Source organism: Narcine bancroftii, chromosome 5 (genome assembly GCF_036971445.1).
Source record: "Narcine bancroftii isolate sNarBan1 chromosome 5, sNarBan1.hap1, whole genome shotgun sequence".
NCBI classification, from domain to species: domain Eukaryota; kingdom Metazoa; phylum Chordata; class Chondrichthyes; order Torpediniformes; family Narcinidae; genus Narcine; species Narcine bancroftii.
This window is the reverse complement of record NC_091473.1, coordinates 1,212,078-1,224,479: the sequence shown is the minus strand read 5'-3', so window position 1 is coordinate 1,224,479 and position 12,402 is coordinate 1,212,078. Positions and strand designations below refer to the sequence as shown.

Here is a 12,402-nt window from a genome sequence, read left to right as displayed (position 1 = left end):
TGGGTTTCCCAGTCCTATGTCTCACGTCTAATATGGGCTCACTGTCTAGTTAATCCTTGTATCATTAAGGCATCACTCAAATTAGCAAGATTAGAATTATATTTTGTTGAGAATACCTATTTAGGCAGATTTTTTACAGTCTGCTAAGTTCTGCAAGAGGAAAAAATTAACATCATTTCAATTAGCACCTACTTGTGAAATGTGCATAGCATTCTTCATAGTTTCTGTAAAGTCACTGAATATGAATTCTTCAGTATTTCAAATAACATCTGTTTTTAGAGAATAACTTAGAGAATAACTTCTCTAATTTTACCAATTTATCTCCCAAAAAACATCCCCAAATATTCCATTGTGGCGGTACACCATTAGACAGGTGAACCAGCCCTGCTTGTCACGCACGCAGTGGGGCAGCCAGCCAAAATGGTGCCAGCGGGCGTTTCCTCCCAACCTCAGCACCGGGCTCAGAAGCCTGCGCTTGGTGACCCAGCACAGTTCTCAGCCAGGCAATATAGCAGTAGTGGTGCAGTCCGGGCTAGGAATACAAAACCAGCCAGGCAGCCTGCAATAAATCAGTTTTGCCCACTGAACTGAACCTGTATGGTTGTGTGATCCTTCAGTTAGCAGTGTAGCCACCGCTACAATTGGTGACCCCGACAGGTTCAAACGTTTTTGAACCCAGCATGAATGACCCTTCGATCAACGCTATAGCCATCAAGCTTCCTGACTTCTGGGTTCAGGAGCCAGAGACCTGGTTCAGTCACGCAGAGGCTCAGTTTCACCTCAACCAGATTTCATCAGATTCGACCAAGTTTTACCATGTGGTCACCGCCCTGGACCAGGCCATCGGCAAACGAGTGCTGCACCTCATTCAGCACCCACCTGCGGAAGATAAATGCGGGACCATCAAGTGGATGCTCACCGGCTCCCTTGGCCTCTCCAGGCTCCAGTGTGCCGCTCAGATAGTGCGTCTTGACGCCTTGGGGGACTGAACGCCAGTTGAGTTGATGGATGAGATGCTCGCGCTCACGGTCAATCACACCAACTGCCCACTCTTTGAGCTCATCTTCCTTGACCATCTGCCTGAAGACATCCAACCCTTACTGTCCCAGAAGAGCTTCATTGACCCTAGGAAGGTAATTCAAAAGGCTCAGGAGCTATGGCTCGAATGATTCCTGGAATGCTCAGCAATCCAGCAAGTTATGAGTCATGGGCATGACCACGCCAAACCTTCCTCTAGCACTGTGATGGAACACCCGCCCCCTGCAGGGGCCTCAAAAGCATAGCCAGGAGCAAGCCATCCACTTCAGACCTCTGCTTCTTCCACCAGCGCTGGGGAGCCAAGGCTCAGAAGTGTTGTCAGCCTTGCTCGTTCCAGGGAAACAAGCAGGCCGGCCACTGTTAGTGGCTGCGGCGCCTGGCCAAGAACACAGCCTTCTCTACCTGCGGGATTCAGTCAGTGGCCGACGCTTTCTCATCGACACCGGGGCCCAGAGCAGCGTCATCCCAGCCACAGCTATCGAGTCCCAGAACTGGCCTCGAGGATCTCCCTCCATGCAGCCAATTCAACGGAGATCCGAACGTATGGAGACAAGACCGTCCAGATCGGCCAGCAGAAGTTCTCGTGGAAGTTCACTGTTCCATCCCTCCCAACCACCATCCTGGGTGTCGACTTCCTCCTTGCCCACGGACTCCTGGTCGACATTTGAGGTACGCAATTGGTAGATGCCCGTACCGTCCAATCCGTTTGTCTCAACGCCTCCCGCACAGAGCAGCCACAGATGGCCATGGTCAGCACGCCCAAGGATGAGTTCCAGCGTATCCTGGACGAGTTCCCATCCCTCCTCAAGCCACAGTTCTCCTCTGCCTCACCACGCCACAGGGTGTTTTATTACATCCCCACCCAAGGCCCGCCGGTTCATGCCAAGGCACGCCGGCTCCCGCCAGATAAGCTCCAGATAACGAGGGAAGAGTTCTCGCATTTGCAGGAGCTGGGGAATCATTCAACGCTCGGACAGTCCTTGGGTCTCACCACTCCACCTGGTCCCGAAAGCCTCCGGTGGCTGGCGCCCCTGCAGAGATTATTGATGGCTTAACGACACGATGGTACCTGACCGTTACCCGATCCCTCACATCCATGACTTTATGGCCAACCTGCATGGCGCGAGGGTATTCTCCAAGGTCGACCTGGTGCGCGGGTATCACCAAATCCTGGTGCACCCTGTGGACATACCAAAACCGCCATCATCACCCCCTTCGGCTTGTCCGAGTTCCTACGCATGCCACTTAAGCTCAAGAATGCTGCCCAGACCTTCCAGTGCCTTATGGACACAGTGGGCAGGGATTTGAATTTCATATTCATTTACCTGGACAACATCCTTGTCACCAGCAAAGACCGGGCACAACACAAGTCTCACCTGTGTACCCTCTTCTCCCAGCTGGCCGACTTTGGCCTAATGATCAATCCGGCCAAATGCCATTTCAGGAAAGAGCCCATGCAGTTCCTCTGCCATACCATCACGGCCGAAGGAGCTACACCTGCCGATACCAAGGTCACTGCAGTCAGGGAGTTCCCATGCCCGGACAACCTCAAGGGGCTACAGGAGTTCACGGGTATGGTCAATTTCTATAACCGCTTCAGTCCAGGTGCTGCGCGCATCATACAGCCACTCTTCGCCCTTATTGCGGCCAAAGACAAGACACTCACCTGGACTCCAGAGGCCAGCAGGGCATTCGAAGCCACGAATGTTGCCCTCATGAAGGCTACCCTGCTCGTCCACCCACGCACTGACCTGCATATGGAGCTCTCTGTCGATGCCTCTGCCACGGCCGTCAGTGCCATCCTGGAGCAGCAGGTGAACAGACAGTGGAAACTACTGGCATTCTTTAGCTGACTTCTTCGCCCGCCAGAGCGCAAGTATAATCGTGAGTTGCAGGGCATGTACCTGGCAGTGTGTCATTTCCACTATTTCTTGGAGGGGAGGCCTTTCACCATTTTTACCGACCACAAACCCCTCAACTCAGGTGCTCGCTATGACAAGAGATCCCTGGTCGGCCCGCCAACAGCATCACCTCTCCTTCGTGTTGGAGTTCACCACCGATATTTGGCACAAGGTGGGGAAAGACAATGTGGTCACTGACGCACTCTCATGACCAGCCATTTGTGTGCTGACACCCGGCCTCGACTTCGACCAGCTTGCCTGGGACCAGAAGTCCGACGAGAAGATGCAGGCCTTCGGACTGCAGTTCTAGGGCCTCCCGACTCCTCACGGTGAGGACACCATCCTGTGCGATGTCTCCATGGGTACCCCGTGACCAGTGGTTCACCAGCAGTGGCGCAGGCAAGTCTTCCACCATATCCATGACCTTTCCCACCCTTCCATCAGGTCCACGGTTTGTATGGTGGCAGAACGTTTTGTCTGGCACAGGCTTCGGAAGCAGATTGCGGACTGGGCCAGAACCTGCACCCATTGCCAGCTTTCCAAGGTACACAGGCGTACCAGACCACCCGTACAAGATTTCAAACATGTCCGGGAACGGTTCAGCCACATACATGTGGACATTGTCAGACCCTTACTCGTTTCCCGAGGTAACTGTTACCTTTTCACAGTGGTAGACCGCACCACTCATTGGCCCGAGACGATCCCGATGCCAGATGCCTCCATCGACTCCTGGTCCCGAGTGCTTTTGAATGGTTGGGTTGCCCGGTTCAGCATCCCGAACCACCTCACCAGTGATCGGGGTGCCCAGTTCACCTCTGTGCTCTGGGCACAGCTCGCCAACAGGCTGGGGATCGAGCTACATCACACCACAGCCTATCACCCACAGGCCATTGGACTAGTCGAGCGACTGCACTGCCACCTTAAGTTGGCACTTATGGCCCACCTCACCAGCCCTTGATTGCCTTGGGTGCTCCTGGACATCCGCTCGACACCCAAAGAAGACCTACAGGCATCATCAGCCAAGCTGGTCTACGGTGCACTGCTAGCCCTACCTGGTGAGTTCGTCAACGCACCTCACAACCCCCAGCAGCCACCACACTGTCTACTTCCTTGCCTCCAGGCCCAGTTGGACTCCTTCACACCCCCACCAATACCAAGACATGGCACACGGGCACCTTACATCCCCAGCGACCTGTACTCCGCAGAGTACGTTTTTATCAGGCGGGGCCTGTCCACTGCACCTCTATAAAGACCATGCGAAGGGCTGTACAAAGTCATCCAGCGTTCAAGATCCACTTTCACACTGGACATCAGGGGTAAGAGGGAACTGTTTACGGTGGACAGGTTAAAGCCAGCCCACCTTGACCCCACTTAGCCAGTAGTTGTGGCCCAACTCAGTAGCCCAAGAAGCGAGGCCACCTGGCAAAAAAGGACATTGGCGCTGGTTCTGGGGGGGGGTTCTGTGTGGCGGTATGCCATTAGGCAGGCGAACCGGCCCTGCTTGTCACTCATGCGGCGGGGCAGCTGGCCAAAATGGCGCCGTCAGGGGTTTCCTCCCGACCTCGGCACTGGGCTCAGAAGCCCGTGCTTGGCAACCCACATGACGCCCCGGTGATGTCGGGGTCCCCCCAGCGCGGTTCTCAGCCTGCAATAAATCAGTTTTGCTCACTGAACTCAACCCGCCTGGTTGTGCGATCCTTCAGGTAGCAGTGTAGCCGCTGCTACATCATCACTAGATGGACTACCCCCAAAATGGTCTTGCTCACTGTACCTTGCTGACAATAAACTTGAAATTCAAACTTCTGAATTTCTAAATGGAACTCCACAGTGGACTGAATTGAAGAACTCAAGACAACCTGTCTTGCTTCATTAAGCAATAGGTAGGAAAGAAACATTTCCTCAAAACATTTGGATTAAAATCTGATTTTCATGAAATAAAATCATGGATAATTGAAGAAATTCCATGTTTCTCTTGCCCACGTTGCCAGACAAGAGAGAGCATTGTCCCTTTTTTTTAATTTATGGGATTTGAACTTTTTGTTTCCTTTGCAATCCTGTGCCCTACACAGCCCCATGAAAATGTCGACATGATTCCCACCAGCCGATCACTTCCTTGAGTCAGCTTGCTGAATTCATCATAACACCTGTATCTTCTGCATGGCTGATTATTTTTTTTCGGCTACCTGAAGCTGACTGACCTGTTTGTTAATGCTCCCTTACACTTAATATTTATTTATTAGAGTGGTCCAACATCAGACCGTACCTGCAGCTTTCACACGTGAGCATACATCTGCCCATTGAATACGTAATATATCCCTCTATGAGTCGCTGCCACACATCCTCTGTGGACATTATCATTTATTTTGCCCTTTTTCCCATCCGTGCATCATTAATATTTGAGAACGCTTAAAAGTTATCTTTCTTCTCGTAATCAGGGGCAAAGCTAGTAGAATGCCCCACGGTTCTAGATTCGGTCCCGATTTCCAGGAGAGCTGGCACCTTCTCTTTCAAGGGCTTCCTCTGAGTGCTCAATATCTCAAAGATATGTATTGATCGATTAATTGGCCCTGATTCGTATAGAGAATGATGGAATCTGGGGTTGGGAGGGGGGACGGGGTGTGGACTAGATGGGAATGTGTAATGGGATTAGGAGAGGACTAACGTAAATTATACTGTGGGCTGAATGGCCTCGTACTGCATCATGTGACTCTATGAAGCTTTATTGTCAGCATCTAAAGGAATTTATTGTCATGAACAAGTCACGAAATTCAGTGTGACAGCATCACAGTGAAAATGTTCATATTATTACCATCGTACAACATTACAATTTTTTTTAAAATGCACGAAAAATGAGGCAGTGTCTGGTTCATTGATTATTCAGGAATCTGATGGCAGAGGGGAAGAAGCTGTCCTTGTGCTGCTGAGTGTTCGTCTTTGGGCTCCTGTACCTTTTCCCCGATGGTAACAGAGTGAAGAGGGCATGGCCTTGGTGATGGGAGTCTTGGAGGATAGAAGCTGCTTTTTTAAGACACCGCCTCATGTAGCCATCCTCAGTGGAGTGAAGTCTGGTGACGTGATGTCGCAAGCCGAGTTAACAACCCTCTGGAGTTTATTCTTGTCCCGAGAGTTGGTGCCTCCATACCAGGCCATGATGTAACCAGCCAGAATGCTCTCCACAGTACATCTGGAGAAGTTTTCGAGAGTTTTTGGTGACATAGCGAATCTCCTCAGACATCTCATAAAGTATAGCCACTGGCGACCTTCTACGTGATTGCATTGACATGAAGGCTCCAGGACAGATCCTCGGAGATGTTGACCTCCAGGAATTTGAAGTTGTTGACCCTCTCCATTACTGAGTCCTCGATGAGGTCTGGGTCATGTTCCCCTGACTTCCTCCTGAAGTCCACAATCATATTATGCAATAACAAAGTTAGCTGATCCACATGGATATTCCAAAAATATAAGTAAAGCAGAAAAGATTTACATTTATAAAATAAGTTTCACAACCTCATCACAAAAGCAAATTACTGTAGTCACTGCAAATCTAAAATAAAAAAATGTTGGAAAGGCTCTGAGAGGAAAAAGGTTTTCAAAGTTTGCAGAGGGATCTGGTCCAGCTGTAAAAATATGCTGAAAAATGGCAGATGGAATTTAATGCAGATAAGTGTGAGGTGTTGCATTTTGGAAGGACAAACCAAGGAAGGACCTATATGGTGAATGGTCAGGCACTGAGGAGTGTGACAGAACAGAGGGATCTGGGAATACAGATACATAATTCCCTGAAAGTGGTGTCACAGGTGGATAGAGTTATAAAGAGAGCTTTTGGCATATTGGCCTTCATAAATCAAAATATTGAGTATTGGAGTGGGGATGTTATGGTAAAGTTGTATAAAGTTGCAAATTTGGAGTATTGCGTGCGGTTTTGATAACCTAACTACAGGAAAGATATTGATAAGATAGAAAGAGTCCAGAGAAGATTTACTTGGATGTCGCCTGGACTTCAGGAACTGAGTTACAGGGAAAGTTTAAACAGGTTAGGACTTCATTCCCTGGAGTGTAGAAGAATGAGGGGAGATTTGATAGAGGAATTTAAAATTATGAGGGGGGCAAACAGAGTAAATGTAGATAGGCTTTTTCCACTAAGGGCAGGTGAGGTACAAACCAGAAGACATGGGTTAAGAGTGAAAGAGGAAAAGTTTAGGGGGAACATGAGGGGGAACTTCTCCACACAGAGAGTGGTGGGAACGTGGATCAAGCTGCCAGCTGAGGTAGTGAATGTGGGCTGAATTTTAACATTTAAGAAGAATTTGGACAGGTACATGGATGAGAGGGTTATGGGCTGGGTGAAGGTCTGTGGGACTGGGCAGAAAAAAAAGGTCTGGCACAGACCAGAAGGGCCAGAGAGGCCTGTTTCTGTGCTGTAATGTTCTATCGTTCTATTAAATAATAAATTCTGACAAAAGCTAATTAACCTGAAACATCGTTTATCCCTCCATCGATGCTGACTGCTGAACACTTCCAACATTTTCTGTTTGATTGCAAGGTGTACTTCAATATTACTGTTGAGGTACTTCAATAATTAAATGATTCTGACATGTGTGACTGATGTAACATGAGACCAATTGTCCCCATAAATGCTTTCATGTTGATCACTCTAGCTAAAATGTCTAAGGATCCAGTTTTCCAATTACCCAGGTCAAAAGTTTGTCCTTAGCCACGGTTCACTGTTGGGGATTAAACCTTAATGACCTTCATCTGCTTTCAGCCATGTCCAGTTACCTTTACATCGTGAAGTATGAACTCCCGTTGGTGATACAAACCTTTCTCAATGTCGAGGAGAAAACTGGGTGAGTAGGAAGCTCCTGAAAAGGAGAAATGGTCCAATTTAGGGGGGAAGGGATGGGTTAAACTTTACAGAGCCATTCCTATGCCATTACCTTAGCAGCAGCTCAATGAGCACCCATTATCCAGCAGTATAAGTGGGCACAGCCATCGATGCACCAGCTGCCTTCTGCACGCCCGAGAGAAGACTTTAAATCCTGGGTCCGCCAAGGGATATGTGTAGATGGATTAAGTTTTAGGACCTTATGTGGCATCAAAACTGTTTTTAATTAATGATACTGTAATTTGGGAATGTAGAAGTAAACTTGGGAGTAGAATATCTTGTGGTGCTTTCAATTAATTTGGCAGAATTGATAATGCTTGGCAAATAATATAGATTGTTGCAATAAAACTCTGAAGATCAATGGTCAACCTTTGGTACTCCATGTTTGTATCCAAGATCTGGGTGTTGCCTGTTAGACCAGCTTTATTGTGCATCCCTCGAGTCGGTGTTGGTGAGCTGCACTCTTGAACTATTGCAAGCTTTCTAATGAGGCCACTGCCACAAAGTTATTGAGTCGGGGGGTGGGGAGATTCTATGCTCTAGACCCAGCAATGATGTAGAACCATCAGTACAATTCCAAGTCTGAATGGTGCAGAGGCACTTGAACGTAATGGTACCTCCATGCACCCGTTTCTCTGACCTCGTGTGGTGGAAATACTGATGGAAGTGGCTGAGTAGTTATCATGATGCGATTGCTCGTTGTCACTCCATTGACAATGATTCTGGGCCACACTCTCAGTGCGTAAAAACTAACGGAGGAACTTAGTATTTCGAGCAGTGGGAAATAAGGTATCATCTGAACCAGGATGGAGAGTGGAAGGGAGGATAGTCTGAATAAAGGTAAGGTGTAAAGGTAAGAGAGGCGAGACAGTCAGGAGTAGGTGGATCGAGGGCTGAGGATAACGGGCAGGGGGAGGAGGGTGAGGGTGCATTTGGAAGACAAAAGCCAGTGAGTGATAGGTGGAAGCCTATCACGGAAACAAAAGGCAGATGGATTTGTGCGTGGCAAGGAGAGGGTGAGGATGTCCACACTGTGATTATGTTGTCTATAAGATGCAATTTTATAATGTTTGTGAGTTCCATTCTGCTTCTGAAATTTGGTTTGAGAAGCATAGCTCGCAAATCAATGTAATTAGATTTAACCAGGGCAACACACAAGCGCGCTGGAGAAACACAGCAGGTCACGCAGCATCCACGGGAAGTAAAGGGTAACCCCCGTTTTGGGCATGAGCCCTTGACCATGCTATGAGGAAAAAGCAGGCAGGCACCTGAATAAACAGCAGAGGAGAAGGAGGGACGAGGCAGGAGCGGGAAAAGCACGGGCTAACAGGTAAGAGGTCAGAGGTGGATGTAAGTGGGAGGGTGGCAAGAAAAGAAACTGAGGTAATAATGGGGACTGGTTGGCCTTAACTTCAATTTTAGGTACGTTCCGTGCTAACAAATTCTTTGGCTTGGCTTCGCGGACGAAGATTTATGGAGGGGGTAAAAAGTCCACGTCAGCTGCAGACTCGTTTGTGGCTGACAAGTCCGATGCGGGACAGGCAGACACGATTGCAGCGGTTGCAGGGGAAAATTGGTTGGTTGGGGATGGGTGTTGGGTTTTTCCTCCTTTGCCTTTTGTCAGTGAGGTAGGCTCTGCGGTCTTCTTCAAAGGAGGTTGCTGCCCGCCAAACTGTGAGGCGCCAAGATGCACGGTTTGAGGCGATATCAGCCCACTGGCGGTGGTCAATGTGGCAGGCACCAAGAGATTTCTTTAGGCAGTCCTTGTACCTTTTCTTTGGTGCACCTCTGTCACGGTGGCCAGTGGAGAGCTCGCCATATAACACGATCTTGGGAAGGCGATGGTCCTCCATTCTGGAGACGTGACCCATCCAGCGCAGCTGGATCTTCAGCAGCATGGACTCGATGCTGTCGACCTCTGCCATCTCGAGTACTTCGACGTTAGGGATGTAAGCGCTCCAATGGATGTTGAGGATGGAGCGGAGACAACGCTGGTGGAAGCGTTCTAGGAGCCGTAGGTGGTGCCGGTAGAGGACCCATGATTCGGAGCCGAACAGGAGTGTGGGTATGACAACGGCTCTGTATACGCTTATCTTTGTGAGGTTTTTCAGTTGGTTGTTTTTCCAGACTCTTTTGTGTAGTCTTCCAAAGGCGCTATTTGCCTTGGCGAGTCTGTTGTCTATCTCATTGTCGATCCTTGCATCTGATGAAATGGTGCAGCCGAGATAGGTAAACTGGTTGACCGTTTTGAGTTTTGTGTGCCCGATGGAGATGTGAGGGGGCTGGTAATCATGGTGGGGAGCTGGCTGATGGAGGACCTCAGTTTTCTTCAGGCTGACTTCCAGGCCAAACATTTTGGCAGTTTCCGCAAAGCAGGACGTCAAGCGCTGAAGAGCTGGCTCTGAATGGGCAACTAAAGCGGCATCGTCTGCAAAGAGTAGTTCACGGACAAGTTTCTCTTGTGTCTTGGTGTGAGCTTGCAGGCGCCTCAGATTGAAGAGACTGCCATCCGTGCGGTACCGGATGTAAACAGCGTCTTCATTGTTGGGGTCTTTCATGGCTTGGTTCAGCATCATGCTGAAGAAGATTGAAAAGAGGGTTGGTGCCAGAACACAGCCTTGCTTCACGCCATTGTTAATGGAGAAGGGTTCAGAGAGCTCATTGCTGTATCTGACCCGACCTTGTTGGTTTTCGTGCAATTGGATAATCATGTTGAGGAACTTTGAGGGACATCCGATGCGCTCTAGTATTTGCCAAAGCCCTTTCCTGCTCACGGTGTTGAAGGCTTTGGTGTGCAAATTAGTGTGCAGATATAATGTCACTACAAACCTTTCTTGGTTTCTTCAGTTACAGTCAAAATGTCACCTCCATGACATTTTTAAACATTACGTTGTTGAAATTCAGCTGTAAATTATAATTTTCCTCAGTGTACTTTAAAGCCATGTTTTCGCCTCTTTCTCCTGTAAAACGGGACGGGTTTGGCTCACATGCTGATTATAACCGAGTTACTAGGAGACAGAAATGAATAAGCTCCAAAGGATTCTGAAAGGAAAATATTTATTTTAAGGCTGTTGTTAAGCCTATTGATGATCAGGGCGTTAAGGATCCATTAATGGCTACGTGCCAGTTCTTTGGTGCTGGGAAGAATGTGTGAAATGTGCAATGTTTTGCAAAATCTGTTGGATATTAGGCCCAATATATTGTAGGAATCAAATCAGGCCTTCCACGTTTAATCCGCCCACCCTCCTCTCCCTGTCCTTTTCTCCTGCAGCGGATGTATCACATGTCCTTCTCCACCTGAACCGCTTCCAACCTGTGGCCTCGTCTACACTGGTGAAGCCAGGCATAGAAGAGGCAGCTATTTTGTAAAGCACCTGTGCTCTGCCTGCAACAACCATCTTGAGCTTGCGATTGCATGTCGTCGTGACTCTCCACTCCCACACTGGCCTGTCCATCCCCAACCTTCTCCATTTCCTCAGAGAGGCCAACACAAATTGGAAGAACATGTTATGAACATTATGACGGGCAATCAAGTGACCCCACGAGGCAGTAGATCAGATTCAAAAGGCTTTTATTAGCTGGAGCTCAGAGCATCTGGCCTGGATCCAAGCAGGAAGTGATCTGGGGCCAAGGTCTTGGGTTGGGACCTTTATTTGGAAATCTCCTGGGAGGGGTCAGAGGGAGGGAAGGGGCGGTCCAGGCCAGTACATACAGTACATACAGTTATTACAGTGGTGTGATGCCTCATGCCACCACACATTGCATTGTCCAATTTCAAGTAACCTACACCCCTCTCACACATATCCATCCATTCATCTCCATCTGCCTGTCATCCTCTCCCCAAATGGTTCCACCTATCACCTAACAGCCCCTATCCTACCCTCCATGCTCCTGCAATCGTCCCACTTCTCTCTCTCTCTCTTTTTTTTTTTTTTTAAATTTTTTTTTTTCACACCATAAATCACAATAGCCATGATATACACTTTTTCTTTTCCACACATTTACAGTGACTTTTTCTCCCTCCCCCCTCCCTCCTCCCAAGCCACCCCCCATCCCCCCCCCCTCTCATCCATTTTAGTTATACAATCTAGGTTGCATTAATTCAGTTAGACAATGTTGTCATTCAACAAAAATACACCAGAAATTCTACTGAGTCCATTCTTTTCTTTTCTTCTCCTTCCATCAACTTAGGTAATGTTTGTTCCCGGTAGGTTTTCGCTATTGTATTTAATGTAAGGCTCCCATACTTGTTCGAATATTTCAATATTATTTCTTAAACTATATGTTATTTTTTCTAATGGAATACATTTATTCATTTCTATATACCATTGTTGTATTTTCAAATTATCTTCCAATTTCCAGGTTGACATAATACATTTTTTTGCTACAGCTCGGGCTATCTTAACAAATCTTTTTTGTGCATCCTCCAAGTCAATTCCAAATTCTTTATTTTTTATGTTACTTAGGAGAAAGATCTCTGGGTTCTTTGGTACATTGTTTTCTGTTATTTTATTTAATATCTGATTGAGATCATCCCAAAATTTTTCTACTCTCTCACATGTCCAGATTGCATGAATT

At 48.0% G+C, this 12,402-nt stretch overlaps 1 protein-coding gene across 11 annotated transcripts in view; it reads left to right on the top strand.

Moving 5' to 3' along the window:
- Positions 1 to 12,402, top strand: part of LOC138763025 (sodium-coupled neutral amino acid transporter 3-like) — a 200,536-nt gene that overhangs the window by 135,263 nt on the left and 52,871 nt on the right. For all 11 annotated transcript variants that reach the window (XR_011357287.1, XM_069936542.1, XM_069936539.1 and 8 more), the window contains one exon: positions 7,705 to 7,786. Coding sequence is in view for 10 of the 11 variants with exons in the window: in XM_069936542.1 (XP_069792643.1) it covers positions 7,705 to 7,786 (82 nt within the window). In the remaining variant the exon portion in view is untranslated. The remainder of the gene's footprint in view (positions 1 to 7,704; positions 7,787 to 12,402) is intronic.